The sequence below is a fragment of the Zonotrichia albicollis genome, chromosome 25 (assembly GCF_047830755.1).
Source record: "Zonotrichia albicollis isolate bZonAlb1 chromosome 25, bZonAlb1.hap1, whole genome shotgun sequence".
NCBI classification, from domain to species: Eukaryota; Metazoa; Chordata; class Aves; order Passeriformes; family Passerellidae; genus Zonotrichia; species Zonotrichia albicollis.
In genome coordinates, this window is record NC_133843.1 from 1,883,611 (window position 1) to 1,901,366 (window position 17,756).

General features: G+C 42.3%; 1 protein-coding gene across 7 annotated transcripts in view; it reads left to right on the forward strand.

Annotated features, from left to right (window-relative positions):
* The window catches only part of MIB2 (MIB E3 ubiquitin protein ligase 2), a 67,751-nt gene that overhangs the window by 30,080 nt on the left and 19,915 nt on the right, over positions 1–17,756 (forward strand). For 6 of the 7 annotated variants that reach the window (XR_012583749.1, XR_012583750.1, XR_012583751.1 and 3 more), the window contains exons 4-7: positions 4,234–4,340; positions 8,011–8,205; positions 12,209–12,351; positions 16,184–16,291. Coding sequence is in view for 3 of the 7 variants with exons in the window: in XM_074558715.1 (XP_074414816.1) it covers positions 4,234–4,340; positions 8,011–8,205; positions 12,209–12,351; positions 16,184–16,291 (553 nt within the window). In the remaining 4 variants the exon portion in view is untranslated. Of the gene's footprint in view, positions 1–3,829; positions 4,001–4,233; positions 4,341–8,010; positions 8,206–12,208; positions 12,352–16,183; positions 16,292–17,756 lie in introns of those variants that run through there. The other variant, XR_012583752.1, reaches the window with a different exon arrangement.

Genomic DNA, 17,756 nt, shown 5'->3' on the forward strand with positions numbered 1-17,756 from the left:
CTGAACACATCAACCCTGCCTGGTGTGAAGGAGCTCTGGCTTGCTGCTGCAAATTTAAACTTTTTTTTGTTTTTATTTCTCCAGATCAATCAATTTGGAGGGATTAATATTCTATTTAAATATAAATATAAATATTATATTTATAATATATAACTTATATATATTATATATATAGGCTATATATATATATATATGTATATATATATATATATATATATATATATATATATATATATATATATATATATATTATATATATAGGCTATATATATATAAATAAATATAAGGCTGCCACCTTACAGGGTGCCCATCCCTTCTACTTCTTGTCCCTTTAATTGTGTTTATTTCTTCAGATAAGAGCATTTGTTATTAAAGGCAGCACCACGGTGATTAAATTTATCCCAGGGGTGTTTTTGCATCCTGCTGGGTAACTTTGGTTGTTATCCAGTATTTGGAGCAAAACATTGAATTAGATTAAAACCTTGATAAGAATCTTTGGCTGAGGAATTCAGTGCTTGCGTCAGAATCAGGATTTTGGTGAGGCTGGGGAAGGCGAGGGCACCTCTGGCCCCAGAATTCCAGCAGGACAGGAGATGGAGTTTCCCATAATTTCCCATTTTAAGGAAAATCAGCTTTCTGAATTGATCAGCTTTGGTTTTTTGGTCTCCATGGATTCCAGAGGAGGCGGCAGGTGAATGTGAGAGGGTTGGGCTGGGGAATGGCTGCTGTTACGTGATGATCCAAAAAGGGAACTTCTGCCAAGAATAGAATCAGGGCTGGATATTTTGCTATTTAAACATCTTAAGCTCAGCTCGGTGCTTTATTTTACTCTCACTAAGAATCTTTGCATTGAATCCCATCCCTTGTGAGAGGAAGGCTTTGGAAGAGAGAATTACATTTTCATCGCTTTGTCTCGGGGCTTGGCTCAGACGTCTTTGATAAATTATTAGGAAAACATTGAACAGAATGCAGTGAAGACATCCAGGCTGCTTCAGAGGCTCTGCCCAGATCCACGCTGGTTTTTGGAGCCAGTCTGTAGTGCCTGGCAGTGCAATAAAATGAATTATTTTAGCAGTGGCTCTGAATAGCTGAGCCTTTCCCTCCACTGTCATTATCTTCTTTCATAACAATATCCAGCCTTGGTGGTGCTTAAAGCAGACAAAATCTCCTTCATTTTCCTCCTGCTGAGCTCCAGCCTGGCTAATTAATCAATATTAATCATTAGTCATTACAACAGCAAGGCACAAATAGTCCCTCCCTCTTTTGAAACCCACAGGGTTGGAAAGCACAGGTTAAGAAAAGTAAAAGACTTAAGCACTTGGATAAGTAAATACTAAATTCGAGCCTAAGCTTTTTATCCTGCTGAGTCCCCACCTTCCCTCTGGAGGTATTGGATGGAACAGAAACGCTCTGAGCTCAGCCCTGCCCCAGGAAACTTCCCCTCCCTCCCTCCCTTCTCCCCTTGCTGAACTGGGGCTGCCCTGGCTGGGCTGGGCTGGCAGGAGCCTGCCTGGCACCTGGAAAGGGATTGGGGCACCTGGAAAGGGATTGGGGCACCTGGAAAGGGATTGGGGCACCTGGGAAAAGGGATTGGGGCACCTGGGAAAAGGGATTGGGGTACCTGGAAAGGGATTGGGGCACCTGAAAAGGGATTGGGGTACCTGGAAAGGGATTGGGGTACCTGGGAAAGGGATTGGGGCACCTGGAAAGGGATTGGGGCACCTGGAAAAGGGATTGGGGCACCTGGAAAGGGATTGGGGCACCTGAAAAGGGATTGGGGTACCTGGAAAGGGATTGGGGTACCTGGGAAAGGGATTGGGGCACCTGAAAAGGGATTGGGGCACCTGGAAAGGGATTGGGGCACCTGGAAAGGGACTGGGGCACCTGGAAAGGGATTGGGGTACCTGGAAAGGGATTGGGGCGCCTGGACTGGGGCACCTGGAAAGGGATTGGGGCACCTGGAAAGGGATTGGGGCACCTGGAAAGGGATTGTACCTGGAAAGGGGATTGGGGCACCTGGAAAGGGATTGGGGCACCTGGAAAGGGATTGGGGTACCTGGAAAAGGGATTGTACCTGGAAAAGGGATTGGGGCACCTGGAAAGGGATTGAGGCACCTGGAAAGGGATTGGGGTACCTGGAAAAGGGATTGGGGCACCTGGAAAGGGATTGGGGCACCTGGAAAAGGGATTGTACCTGGAAAGGGATTGGGGTACCTGGAAAAGGATTGTACCTGGAAAAGGGATTGGGGCACCTGGGAAAGGGATTGGGGTACCTGGAAAAGGATTGTACCTGGAAAAGGGATTGGGGCACCTGGAAAGGGATTGGGGTACCTGGAAAAGGATTGTACCTGGAAAAGGGATTGGGGCACCTGGAAAGGGATTGGGGCACCTGGGAAAGGGGATTGGGGCACCTGGAAAGGGATTGGGGTACCTGGAAAGGGGTTGGGGCACCTGGAAAAGGGGTTGTGGCCTGAAAAGGGGTTGTACCTTGAAAAGGGGTTGTACCTAGAAAAAGGGTTGTGCCCTGGCTGAGCAGCCAGACAGGTCCTCGTGGATTTTGGTGGCTGATGAGAAGCCTTTGTGGATTTTATCCTGAAAAGGGATTGTGACCTGACTGAGCAGCCAGACGGTCCCTGTGGATTTGGTGGCTTTGTGGATTGTACCCTGAAAAGGGATTGTCCTCTGGCTGAACAACCAGGCAGTCCTCGTGGATTTTGGTGGCTTGGAGACTGATGAGAAGGAATTTTGGATTGTACCCTGGATGAACAGCCAGGCAGCTTTCTGTGGATTTTGGTGGCTTGGTGGATTGTACCTGAAAAGGGGTTGTACCTTGTCTGAGCAGCCAGACAGTCCCTGTGCATTTTGGTGACTGATGAGAAGCCTTTGTGGATTTTATCCTGAAAAGGGATTTTGCCGTGGCTGAGCAGCCAGGCAGGACCCTGTGGATTTTGGTGGCTTGGAGACTGATAAGAAGGAATTTTGGATTGTGCCCTGGGTGAGCAGCCAGGCAGGACCCTGTGGATTTTGGTGGCTTGGTGGCTGATGAGAAGGAATTTTGGATTGTGAGCAGCCAGGCAGGTTTCTGTGGATTTTGGTGGATGATAAGAAGGCATTGTGGATTGTGCCCTGGGTGAACAGCCTGACAGTCCCATGGATTGTGGTGGCTGATGAGAAGCCTTTGTGGATTTTATCCTGGCTGATCAGCCAGACAGTCGCTGTGGATTTTGGTGGCTGATGAGAAAGCTTTGTGGATTTTATCCTGAAAAGGGATTTTGCCCTGGCTGAGCAGCCAGGCAGGACCCTGTGGATTTTGGTGGCTTGGAGACTGATAAGAAGGAATTTTGGATTGTGCCCTGGCTCAGCAGCCAGGCAGGTCCTCGTGGATTTTGGTGGCTGATGAGAAGGAATTTTGGATTGTGAGCAGCCAGGCAGGTTTCTGTGGATTTTGGTGGCTGATAATAAGGCATTGTGGATTGTACCCTGAGTGAACAGCCTGACAGTCCCTGTGGATTGTGGTGACTGATGAGAAGGCGTTGTGGATTTTATCCTGAAAAGGGATTTTGCCCTGGCTGAGCAGCCAGGCAGGACCCTGTGGATTTTGGTGGCTTGGAGACTGATAAGAAGGAATTTTGGATTGTGCCCTGGGTGAACAGCCTGACGGTCCCTGTGCATTTTGGTGCCTTGCTGGCTGATGAGAAGGATTTTTGGATTGTGAGCAAGGCAATCCACAGGCAGGTTTCTGTGGATTTTGGTGGCTGATAAGAAGCCTTTGTGGATTTTATCCTGGCTGAGCAGCCAGGCAGGACCCTGTGGATTTTGGTGACTGATGAGAAGGATTTTTGGATTGTGAGCAGCCAGACAGTCCCTGTGCATTGTGGTGCCTTGCTGGCTGATGAGGAGCCTCTGTGGCAGCCTGGGCACGGCAGAGGCGCTGCCCCAGTGGCACCATGGGCATCGGGAGCTGCTTTAACAGGACATCAGACCCCCTGTTCACCATCACGTAGGTGCCTCTCTCCTTCTCCCTGCACTGGGGGAGCCTGGAATGTTCCAGAATTCCACAGCCCTGCTGCTCTGGGTCTGTGCTTGCAGAACGGGCTGAGCTCCATCCCTGCCTCCCTGCAGGCACCCCAAAATTCCATTACCCTAAATGAGGGGGGTCCTCAGCTGGAGCAGAGCTTGGGCGTTTCTGCAACAACAATAAATTCATTTGTTCCTCTGGTTTTGTTTCTGCAGGGTTCTCGTGAGCCCTCGGCAGAACCTGACTCGCATCACCCTGAAAGGAACTTTCCAGGGGGCCAAAGTGGTCCGTGGGCCCGACTGGGAGTGGGGCAACCAGGATGGTAAGCTGCCTCTGGGATGGCCTGGAGAATCTGATTTTTTTAATATATATTTAAAAATATGAATGTAATATTTAGAATATTTTATTCTAAATTTTTAGAATATTTTTAGAATATTTTTAGATTATTCTATTTTATGGAATGTAATTTTTAGAATATTTTATTTTATAATTTATAGTTTAATTTATTTAATATTTAATGCTTTATTTTTATATTTTGTATTTCCATTTTAATTCATATTTTATATTCATATTACTTTTTATTTTTACATTCTAATTTTAGTTTGTATTCTATATTTATGTTTTCTTTTTATAATTTATATTTTAAATTTTATTTTTTTATATTATCATATTTGTATTTTATATTTAATGTTCATATTTATACTTATATTTATTATTTCATATTTATATTTCTGCATTTATAATTTCTATTTCTATTTTATTCCTATATATATATTTTATATTTTGTATTTCCATTTTAATTTATATTTTATATTCATATTGCTTTTTATTTTTACATGCTAATTTTAGTTTGTGTTCTATATTTATGTTTTCTTTTTATAATTTATATTTTAAATTTTAATTTATTTTTATATCATATTTGTATTTTATATTTATTGTTCATATTTATACTTATATTTATTATTTCATATTTATATTTCTGCATTTATAATTTCTATTTCTATTTTATTCCTATATATATTTATATTTATATATTATATATTCCTATTTATATATTTTATTCCTATTTATCTATTTTTAAAAACATATAGTTCTTTATTTATATATGGTTTTATTCCTATTTATCTATTTTTAAAAACATATAGCCCTTTATTTATAAATAAATATAAATACATATAAATAATATAAAATATAAATATAATATAAAATAATAGCATATATATTTTATATATGGTTTTTAGCTGATTTTGGGGTGTAGTTCCTGTCCTGTTTCTGTAGGAATTGAAACCTGGCTGAGACTGCAATGGGACAAAAATGGTTTTTTAAAGCTGCTTTTGGGATGTAGTTCCTGTCCTGCTTTCTGTAGGAATTGAAACCTTCAGGCTGAGAATGTAGTGGGACAAAAATGTTATTTTTAAACTGTTTTTTGGGTGGAGTTGTGTGCCCAGGGCAGTGACTGGGGCTGAGGGAGCTTTGCTGCCCCTCTGTCCCAGAGCCCTGCCCACGCCCTGAGGTGTTCACAGCTCCTTTCCCCCTCAGGAATTGAGTCAAAAGTTCAAAGGTGTCCAAAGTTGACTCTGCCATTTACCTGAGGTGTTCACAGCTCCTTTCCCCCTCAGGAATTGAGTCAAAAGTTCAAAGGTGTCCAAAGTTGACTCTGCCATTTACCTGAGGTGTTCACAGCTCCTTTTCCCCTCAGGAATTGAGTCAAAAGTTCAAAGGTGTCCAAAGTTGACTCTGCCATTTACCTGAGGTGTTCACAGCTCCTTTCCCCCTCAGGAATTGAGTCAAAAGTTCAAAGGTGTCCAGAGTTGATTCTGCCATTTACCTGAGGTGTTCACAGCTCCTTTTCCCTCAGGAATTGAGTCAAAAGTTCAAAGGTGTCCAGAGTTGACTCTGCCATTTACCTGAGGTGTTCACAGCTCCTTTCCCCCTCAGGAATTGAGTCAAAAGTTCAAAGGTGTCCAAAGTTACTCTGCCATTTACCTGAGGTGTTCACAGCTCCTTTTCCCCTCAGGAATTGAGTCAAAAGTTCAAAGGTTTCCAAAGTTGACTCTGCCATTTACCTGAGGTGTTCACAGCTCCTTTTCCCCTCAGGAATTGAGTCAAAAGTTCAAAGGTTTCCAAAGTTGACTCTGCCATTTATTGCAGCTCTGGGGTCAGGGGAGGATGTGGATCCTTGCGGGTCTGAGAGGGAATAATCAGCTTATTCTCAATAGAGCTTATCCATCCTCCGGAGATCACAGCAGCATTTACATGTCTGAGACTGCTGCTGCTGACCTGGGCTGGAGCAGAGGGAGGAACCCTAAATCCACCCCTCAGCTGCTCTCTGCTGGGAAAAAAAAGAAATTAAGAATTTAATTTCTTTAAATGGGATAACTGAGTCTGAAATTAAACAGAGGTTAAATGGGATAACGCAGAATGTAACTGGATAACTATAGCTCCAGATAAATGATAATCTGGATAAATAATTTAAATATCTGCCTGGGAGTGAAAAATAAGTTGTTAAGATACACATTGCAGGAATTGTGGCTCTGGTTTTGGTGGAACTGCCCATCCACAGCCATGGGTTTGTCATGAGAAAAACTGCCAGCAAAACCCAGAAACCTTTGCATGGTGCTGATCAATGAGTTCAGCTCCTTCAGATGCTGCATTTCAGGACTATGCAGAGAATCAGAAGTTCCTCAGTGAGACAGATCTTGCTGTCCTGCTTTGGAGAATTCCTGGGGAAGCGTTGGTCCTTGCCCAAATTGGGAATCTGCAAACCCTGCTTGCCTTCACTGTGTTGTGGATCAGAGCACAGAGTGCCAGTGCCCAGCCAGATCCATCCCCTCATCCGTCCTCCTCTTCTGCATCCTTCAACCTCCTTGCTTGAGGAAAACCAAGTTTATTTGGTGTTCCTCCACCTGGATGGTGCTGGGGAGAGATTTAAAGATCCTGGGTGGATCTTTAGCACTTGGATCTTGCACATGGATGGTGTTTGGGATAGATTTAGATATTCTGGGTGGATTTTAGCACTTGGATCTTGTATCTTGCAGCACCTGGATAGTGCTGGGGAGAGATTTAAAGGTTCTGGGTGGATTTTAGCACTTGGACCCTGGATCTTGCATATGGATGGGGTTGGGGAGAGATTTGAAGATCCTGGATGGATCTTTAGCACTTGGATCTTGGATCTTGCAGCACCTGGATGGTGCTGAGGAGAGATTTAAAGGTTCTGGGTGGATTTGTATTGCTTGGATCTTGGATCTTGCAGCACATGGATGATGCTGGGGAGAAATTTAAAGATCCTGGATGGATCTTTAGCACTTGTATCTTGCACATGGATGGTGTTTGGGATAGATTTAAAGATCCTGGGTGGGTTTTAGCACTTGGATCCTGGATCTTGCACATGGATGGGGTTGGGGATAGATTTGAAGATCCTGGATGGATTTTAGCACTTGGATCCTGGATCTTGCAGCACATGCATGGGGTTGGGGAGAGATTTGAAGATTCTGGGTGGATTTTAGCACTTGGATGCTGGATCTTGCATATGGATGGGGTTGGGGAGAGATTTGAAGATCCTGAATGAATCTTTAGCACTTGGATCTTGCATATGGATGGAGTTGGGGAGAGATTTGAAGATCCTGGGTGGATTTTAGCACTTGGATCCTGGATCTTGCATATGGATGGGGCTGGGGAGAGATTTGAAGATCCTGGGTGGATCTTTAGCACTTGTATCTTGCACATGGATGGTGTTTGGGATAGATTTAGATATCCTGGGTGGATTTTAGCACTTGGATCTGGATCTTGCAGCACTGCTGAGTGTTTTTGTTACCACAGTGTGGTGCCATGACACCACATGTGCATCCCCCAACTAGGCCGCGCTCCTGCACACCAGGAACCCTCCACAGAATCATTCCAAACTCAACTTTAACACAGAGATTCCCTCCCAGTCACCCAAAACGAGTCGTCTGTGATCCAATTTTCCTGATTTGCACTTCTTTTCCCCTCAGGGGGTGAGGGCAAGAGCGGCCGCGTGGTCGATATCCGGGGCTGGGACGTGGAGACAGGCCGCAGCGTCGCCAGCGTCACCTGGGCCGACGGCACCACCAACGTCTACAGGGTGGGCCACAAGGGAAAAGTGGACCTCAAATGCACCGTGGAGGCTTCTGGGGGCTTCTACTACAAGGAGCACCTCCCAAAATTAGGTGGGTTTGGAGACAAATCTTTGCTGGGTGAAGGCTTTGTTGAGGAGCTGTGATTCGCGCGGCCGTTGGCGCTGAAGCCGTTTTTAATTTGGAAGACAAAACCACCTCCTGATTTTATAAATTTCCTACATAATGAGGTTTATTTGAGAGAATTTTGTTTGTGTGTGAACATCATGCTTGATCTCAGAGTGATTCATGAAATAGTTTGGACTTTCAGTGTTAAAACCATCAGATCCCCACAGTTCTATCCCAAGGAATGCAAACTCTGAAATTCCCTCTCTGCTGCAGAGAACCCAACTTTTCTCACTTTTGTTACATTTGTCAATCCAAAGCTTTTCATTCTTCAGGCAAGCTGGTGTTCTCTGTGTTTTAGAGAGCAAACACTCCCCTGGTGGAGCCAAAAGGGGGAATGTGACCAAAGGGAGAGTTTGGAGAATGGAGCAGCCAAAAATTAGAAATATTATGGGAAAAAGGGATGTCTGAACTGGCAACTTGCTGCAGTCCCCCTTTCCTCTTAAGTCAAGAAAACTCCTTGTGTGTTTTGGATTTTTTTTACCCATTTGGCTGTGGGGTTGTTTTTCTTTTAATGAGATGCAAGGACCATCTTTGTCTGAGAGGCATTCACAGGGACAAAATGGCTCTTGTTAGAGCTGTTTTATTAATATTATGTAATTCTGTATTTCTATACATATAAAATATAATTTCTACTAATATAATTTATATTATTAAATAAAACTATATTTCTATTTTATTAATATAATAATTTATATTAATGAAATACAGAAATTATGTGTATAAAACACATAATTATAATTATGTGGTTATACACTGTTTAATTAGTATAGTGTAATTACAATAGAATTGTAATTGTGAAATAGAATTTAATTATTAATACAATTGGACTTAATCCTTCTGATTTCTCTGCTGCCCTATAGAGTGTATAGGGCATGGAATGGGGTTTTAATGTAGTGTAATTATAATAGAATTGTAATTGTAAAATTGTAAATTGAAATATAATACAATTATTAATATAATTAGAGTAAATCATACTGATTTCTGTACTGCCCTATAGAATGTATAGGGCATGAAAAGGGTTTTGCACCATTCTGCCCCAAATAATTTTAATTTTTAGGCACCCAGGGTGAGTGAGTGCCCCCTGCATGCCCATGGGTGCTGTGCTATGGAGTGTATAGGGCATGAATAGGGCTTTGCACCATTCTGCCCCAAATAATTTTAATTTTAAGGCACCCAGGGTGAGTGAGTGCCCCCTGCATGCCTGTGGGTGCTGCCCTATGGAGTGTATAGGGCATGGATAGGGTTTTGCTCCATTCTGCCCCAAATTAAAGTTAATTTTAAGACACCCAGGGTGAGTGAGTGCCCCCTTTATGCCTGTGGGTGCTGTGCTATGGAGTGTACAGGGCATGGAAAGGGTTTTGCACCATTCTACCCCAAATAATTTTAATTTTCAGCCATTTTTAGGCACCCATTGTGAGTGAGTGCCCCCTGCATGCCCGTGGGTGCTGTCCCTATGGAGTGTATAGGGCATGGAAAGGGGTTTTAATGTAATGTAATTATAATAGAATTGTAATCGTAAAATTGTAAATTGTAATATGATACAATTATTAATATAATTAGAGTAAATCATACTGATTTCTTTGCTGCCCTGTAGAATGTATAGGGCATGGAAAGGGTTTTGCACCATTCTGCCCCAAATAATTTTAATTTTAAGGCACCCAGGGTGTGTGAGTGCCCCCTTTATGCCTGTGGGTGCTGCCCTATGGAGTGTATAGGGCATGGAAAGGGGTTTTAATGTAGTGTAATTATAATAGAATTGTAATCATAAATGTAATATAATAGAATTAATAATATAATTAGAGTAAATCGTACTGATTTCTTTGCTGCCCTGTAGAATGTATAGGGCATGGAAAGGGTTTTGCACCATTCTGCCCCAAATAATTTTAATTTTAAGGCACCCATTGTGAGTGAGTGCCCCCTGCATGCCTGTGGGTGCTGTCCCTATGGAGTGTATAGGGCATGAAAAGGGTTTTGCTCCATTTTACCCAAATTAAAGTTAATTTTCAGCCATTTTTAGGCACCCATTGTGAGTGAGTGCCCCCTTTGTGCCTGTGGGTGCTGCCCTATGGAGTGTATAGGGCATGGAAAGGGGTTTGCACCATTCTACCCCAAATAATTTTAATTTTCAGCCGTTTTAAGGCACCCATTGTGAGTGAGTGCCCCCTGCATGCCCGTGGGTGCTGCCCTATGCAGTGTATAGGGCATGAATAGGATTTTGCACCATTCTACCCCAAATTAAAGTTAATTTTCAGCCTTTTTAAGGCACCCAGGGTGTGTGAGTGCCCCATTTGTGCCCGTGGGTGCTGCCCTATGGAGTGTACAGGGCATGGAAAGGGGTTTTAATGTAGTGTAATTATAATAGAATTGTAATCGTAAAATTGTAAATTGTAATATAATACAATTATTAATATAATTAGAGTAAATCGTACTGATTTCTCTGCTGCCCTATAGAATGTATAGGGCATGAAAAGGCTTTTGCACCATTCTGCCCCAAATAATTTTAATTTTCAGCCATTTTAAGGCACCCATTGTGAGTAAGTGCCCCCTTTATGCCTGTGGGTGCTTCCCTATGGAGTGTATAGGGCACGAATAGGGCTTTGCACCATTCTACCCCAAATTAAAGTTAATTTTCAGCCATTTTAAGTCACCCATTGTGAGTGAGTGCCCCCTTTATGCCTGTGGGTGCTGCCCTATGGAGTGTATAGGGCATGAATAGGGTTTTGCTCCATTCTGCCCCAAATAATTTTAATTTTCAGCCCTTTTTAGGCACCCATTGTGAGTGAGTGCCCCTTTTATGCCCGTGGGTGCTGCCCTATGGAGTGTGTAGGGCATAAAGGGTTTTGCACCATTCTGTCCCAAATAATTTTAATTTTCAGGCACCCAGGGTGAGTGAGTGCCCCCTTTATGCCTGTGGGTGCTGCCCTATGGAGTGTATAGGGCATGAATAGGGTTTTGCACCATTCTACCCCAAATAATTTTAATTTTCAGCCGTTTTAAGTCACCCAGGGTGTGTGAGTGCCCTCTGCATGCCCGTGGGTGCTGCCCTATGGAGTGTACAGGGCATGGAAAGGGGTTTTAATGTAGTGTAATTATAATAGAATTGTAATCGTAAAATTGTAAATTGTAATATAATACAATTATTAATATAATTAGAGTAAATCATACTGATTTCTGTACTGCCCTATGGAGTGTACAGGGCATGGAAAGGGGTTTTAATGTAGTGTAATTACAATAGGATTGTAATCGTAAAATTGTAAATTGTAATATAATACAATTATTAATATAGTTAAAGTAAATCATACTGATTTCTCTGCTGTCCTATAGAGTGTGTAGGGCATGAAAAGGGTTTTGCACCATTCTGCCCCAAATTAAAGTTAATTTTCAGCCATTTTAAGACACCCAGGGTGTGTGAGTGCCCCCTTTATGCCCGTGGGTGCTGCCCTATGGAGTGTATAGGGCATGAATAGGGTTTTGCACCATTCTACCCCAAATAATTTTAATTTTCAGCTGTTTTAAGGCACCCAGGGTGTGTGAGTGCTGCCTCCTGCATGCCTGTGGGTGCTGTCCCTATAGAATGTATAGGGCATGAATAGGGTTTTGCTCCATTCTACCCCAAATAATTTTAATTTTCAGGCACCCAGGGTGAGTAAGTGCCCCCTTTATGCCTGTGGGTGCTGTGCTATGGAGTGTGTAGGGCATGGGAAGTGTTTTGCACCATTCTGCCCCAAATAATTTTAATTTTTAGGCACCCAGGGTGTGTGAGTGCCTCCTTTATGCCTGTGGGTGCTGCCCTATGGAGTGTATAGGGCATGAATAGGGTTTTGCTCCATTCTGCCCCAAATTAAAGTTAATTTTCAGCCGTTTTAAGGCACCCATTGTGAGTGAGTGCCCCCTTTGTGCCCGTGGGTGCTGTCCCTGTTGTCCCCAGGCAAACCAGCGGAGCTGCAGAGGAAGGAGAGCACGGACAGACACCCGTTCCAGCACGGGGACAAGGTGAAGTGCCTGCTGGACATCGACATCCTGCGCGAGATGCAGGAGGGCCACGGCGGCTGGAACCCCAAAATGGCTGAGGTGAGGCCCTGGTGCAATCCCTGCCTCTCCCTCCACTTCTGCACCCCTCAGGAAATCACCAGAACCTCAGAGTTGAAAGAATCACAAATGCAGATTTTTTTTTTAGTGATAGGACGCTGGAGTCAGAGTTATTTTTAGGTTTTGTTGGATGCAAATGGCCTCTTTGCAAAAGCCTTAGAAGCAAAAAAAAACCAAAAAAAAAAAAAAACACAAAAACAAAAACAAAACAAAAAAAACCAAACAAAAAAAAAAAAAAAACCAAACAAACAACAAACAAAAAAAAAAAAAAAAAAACCAAAAAAACAAAAAAAAACACCAAAAAAAAAAAAAAACCCAAAAAAAAAAAAAAAAAACCAAAAAAAAAAAAAAAAACCAAAAAAAAAAAAACCAAAAAACAAAAAAAAAAAAAAAAAAAAAAAAAAAAAAAAAAAACCAAAAAAAACAAAAAAAAACCAAAAAAAAACCACAAAAAAAACCACAAAAAAAAAACAAAACAAAAAAAAAAAAACCCAGTCTGGATTGTTTGTTTTTAAATGAGCTGGATCCATTCCTTGTTTGGCTTCTTTTGTGCTGTGCATTACTGGTAATTAAAGTTTGTGTTTTATCCTTGGCCAGGGATAAAATTTCTCAGCCCATATCAGATTTTTGGAGCTTAATCTTGCTTTTAAATTAAGAGCCATCACTCTGCTGTCACCTGTTGTTTTAAAAAAAAAAACAGAGAGTGGAGGAAATAAAGATAGAAATGGCATTTATTATTGTAAATAGCATGAATAAATATCATAAAATTATAAGATATGTTAAATATCCATCCTGGCCTAACCTCCCCTATAGGTGAGGAGACTTTTTGAAGCCAGGCTTTAAATTAATGTCAAGGCAAACTCTGTTATTTCAGTTTCAACGTGAAAATCTTTTAACTGAAATCTTTTAACTTTTAACTGAAATCTTTTAACTTTTAACTGAAATCTTTTAACTTTTAACTGAAATATTTTAACTTTTAACTGAAATCTTTTAAATTTTTTGGGGTTTTTTTTTTTCAGCCTGGCATCTTCTGATGAGCTTTAACAAGGAGCCGTGAGGTTTTTAAATTCCAGCTCAGGAATGCATCCCCAAAGTAGATTTTGGGTGTTTTTGCTGTGTCTTTGCTGGTTATTAAATCTCTGTGCTCCTGAATTCCTGTTTTTGGGAAATGCCTCAGAAATTGGCTTTTTTTCCCTCTTTATAAGCCATGAGCTGCTCAGAACCTGACCTAGAACCCTGCACCGCACAATGGGATTAATGGGAAAATGCAGAATTTAGGACTTGGAAATGCTGGGATAAATGGAAAAAAATCAAAATTTAGGTTTGGGAAATGATGGGATGAATGGGAAAATAGAGAATTTAGGACTCACAGGAATTTAGGACTTGGAAAATGCTGGGATTAACAGGAAGATGCAGCATTTAGGGTTGGGAAATCTTGAGATTCACAGGAAAATCCAGAATTTAGGTCTGGCAAATGCTGAGATTGATGGGAAAATGCAGAATTTAGGACTCAAGGGAATTTAGGACTGGCAAATGCTGGGATTAATGGGAAAATAGAGAATTTAGCATTGGGAAATGCTGGGATTAATGGGAAAATGCAGAATTTAGGAGTCACAGGAATTTAGGACTTGGAAATCTTGAGATTCACAGGAAAATCCAGAATTTCGGTCTGGCAAATGCTGGGATTAATGGGAAAATGGAGAATTTAGGACTCACAGGAATTTAGGACTTGGAAATGCTGGGATTGATGGGAAAATGTAGAATTTAGGATTGGGAAATCTGGGATTAACAGGAAGATACGGAATTTTAGACTCACAGGAATTTAGGACTGGGAAATGCTGAGATTAATGGGAAAATGCAGATTTTAGGACCGGGAAATGCTAGGATTAATGGGAAAATGTAGAATTTAGGATTGGGAAATCTGGGATTAACAGGAAGATACGGAATTTTAGACGGACAGGAATTTAGGACTGGGAAATGCTAGGATTAATGGGAAAATGCAGAATTTAGGAGTCACAGGAATTTAGGACTTGGAAATCTTGAGATTCACAGGAAAATCCAGAATTTCGGTCTGGCAAATGCTGGGATTAATGGGAAAATGCAGAATTTAGGAGTCACAGGAATTGAGGACTTGGAAATCCTGAGATTCACAGGAAAATCCAGAATTTAGGACTGGGAAATGCTGGGATTAATGGGAAAATGGAGATTTTAGGTCTGGCAAATGCTGGGATTAATGGGAAAATGGAGATTTTAGGACTTGGAAATGCTGGGATTAACAGCAAATGAAGAATTTAGCATTGGGAAATGATGAGATTAACAGGAAAATCCAGAATGTAGGACTGGGAAATGCTGGGATTGATGGGAAAATGCAGAATTTAGGAGTCACAGGAATTTAGGACTTGGAAATCCTGAGATTCACAGGAAAATCCAGAATTTAGGTCTGGCAGATGCTGGGATTAATGGGAAAATGGAGAATTTAGGAGTCACAGGAATTTAGGACTTGGAAATGCTGAGATTAACAGCAAATGCAGAATTTAGCATTGGGAAATGATGGGATTAACAGGAAAATCCAGAATTTCGGTCTGGCAAATGCTGGGATTAATGGGGAAAATGGAGAATTTAGGACTTGGAAATGCTGGGATTAATGGGAAAATGGAGATTTTAGGACTGGCAAATGCTGGGATTAATGGGAAAATGCAGAATTTAGGAGTCACAGGAATTTAGGACTTGGAAATCTTGAGATTCACAGGAAAATCCAGAATTTAGGTCTGGCAAATGCTGGGATTAATGGGAAAATGCAGATTTTAGGACTGGGAAATGCTGGGATTGATGGGAAAATGGAGAATTTAGGACTCACAGGAATTTAGGACTGGGAAATGCTGGGATTGATGGGAAAATGGAGAATTTAGGACTTGGAAATGCGGGGATTGATGGGAAAATGCAGAATTTAGGAGTCACAGGAATTTAGGACTTGGAAATGCTGGGATTAATGGGAAAATTGAGATTTTAGGACTGGGAAATGCTGGGATTGATGGGAAAATGGAGATTTTAGGACTCACAGGAATTTAGGACTTGGAAATGCTGGGATTAATGGGAAAATGGAGATTTTAGGTCTGGCAAATGCTGGGATTAATGGGGAAAATGGAGATTTTAGGACTGGCAAATGCTGGGATTAATGGGAAAATGGAGATTTTAGGTCTGGCAAATGCTGGGATTAATGGGAAAATGGAGATTTTAGGACTGGCAAATGCTGGGATTAACAGCAAATGCAGAATTTAGCATTGGGAAATGATGGGATTAACAGGAAAATCCAGAATTTCGGTCTGGCAAATTCTCGGATTAATGGGGAAAATGGAGATTTTAGGTCTGGCAAATGCTGGGATTAATGGGAAAATGGAGATTTTAGGACTGGGAAATGCTGGGATTGATGGGAAAATGCAGAATTTAGGAGTCACAGGAATTTAGGACTTGGAAATCTTGAGATTCACAGGAAAATCCAGAATTTAGGTCTGGCAAATGCTGGGATTAATGGGAAAATCCAGAATTTAGGAGTCACAGGAATTTAGGACTGGGAAATGCTGGGATTAATGGGAAAATGGAGATTTTAGGGCTGGGAAATGCTGGGATTAATGGGAAAATGGAGAATTCAGGACTGGGAGATGCTGGGTTCGCATGACAATCCAGAATGACGTTTTGGGAGCGGCGCGGATGGGAACGCGGGGCGGTTCACCCTCAGACACCCTCATTCCCCACTATGAGAGGAGCATTGACCCCGAGCTGTGGGTGCTGTGTTCTGTGCTCTGTTTGGCCCCAGTTCATCGGGCAGACCGGGACCGTGCACAGGATCACGGACAGGGGCGACGTGCGGGTGCAGTTCAACAGCGACACCCGCTGGACCTTCCACCCCGGAGCGCTGACCAAGGTGGGTGCTGGGGATGCTGCAGGAGCTCAGTGAACCTCAGAGTGTCCCAAAGGTGCTGAGGAGTGTGGGATCTCAAGATCTCAGTCCTGAGGTGCCACCGAGACCACCTTGGGGGGCTCGGGAGTCCTGGAATGTTCCAGAAGTGTCTGGTGGCTGGACTTTGATCCTACACAGGAGACAACACCTGTATGAGGACAGGAGGGTTTCACCGGGGTGAATGGTGAAGGGATTAGTTAATTAGAGGGTGAGACACAGGGTTTAGGATTTCTGTACAGGGGGGTTTAGAGAAGTAAGATGGAGGAATTGGGGCGTGTCCTGTCCTTCTTCTTCTTCCTCTTCTCCTCCATCTTCTGTGGTGATGGTGGCATTTTTGGATTGGTTATTACTGAGAGTGCACCGAGTTATAAGAATAAATGGTATTGGGGAAAAATGATAAATATTGTACACGTAACCATGGGTATAAAGATAGGTGACTGTCCGGAGGGCAGCACAGTGTGCTCATGGCTGGCTGCTGAGCAGAGCTCTGTCGGGCCGAAAGAAAATCTTTTAGATAAACAATTAATAAACATAAAAACCGAAAGAAGAACTGAAGCCTCTTCTGGTCCTTTGAAACGCGGGCTGTCCCAAGGCCACCCCGGGCCTTTCCAGGCCCCTCAAACAGCCGATAAATCCGGACAGAGGAGCAGTTTCCAAACACAATTGTTCTATTTTCTAAACTTTCCTATTTGCCGCTCCTGACGGTAAACTGCATTTCTTAATTTCAGCTTCCAGCCCTGTTGGAGGTTTTTTCAGGGATGGCCTAGAAGGCAGCTGTGAGGAGCAGGTTCTCACAGCCTGTTTCTGTGAACAGCAGAGGTTCTCAGGTTGTTTTTAATTACAGGTAAAAGTGACAAACATGAAGGCCTTGAGAACCTTGCACACCAGAGTTCTCAGGCAGCTTTCTCATAACAAGTGGATGTTCTATCTTTGGCTGTTTTGGGAAAGCAAGAATAATTTTGAGAACCCAAATCTTGGTATTGGAAACATAAGGTGGAGTTGGTGTGTTATCTCTGACCTATTGTGAGCTCAGATTTTGCAATATGCATGAACTTGATTAACACTGTTATAAAAGGTGACTGATTGATTGATCAATAAATCGGAGTCGATGGCTGACCAACACAAGGTGGGTCGTCTCTCCCTCCAACTCCAATACAGCCCTTCATCCTCCCACAGCTGCCTTGCCCTTCTGATGAACCTTTTCTCCAATAATTTCCCTTTGATTTTTGTTTTTTTTTGTGTTCTTCCTTTTTTGTCTCCACGTTGTTCTTTTTTACATCTTTGTCTCACTTCTCTTTGATTTCTTCCCCAGTCTTTAATCCAGCCCTTCTAATTTTGTGGCTGCATTTCTAAAGCTCACAGCTCTGGCCTTCCCCAGAGGTTTGAGGACTTTGAGAAGTGGATAATTAGAAATAGAGATAATTAGGAA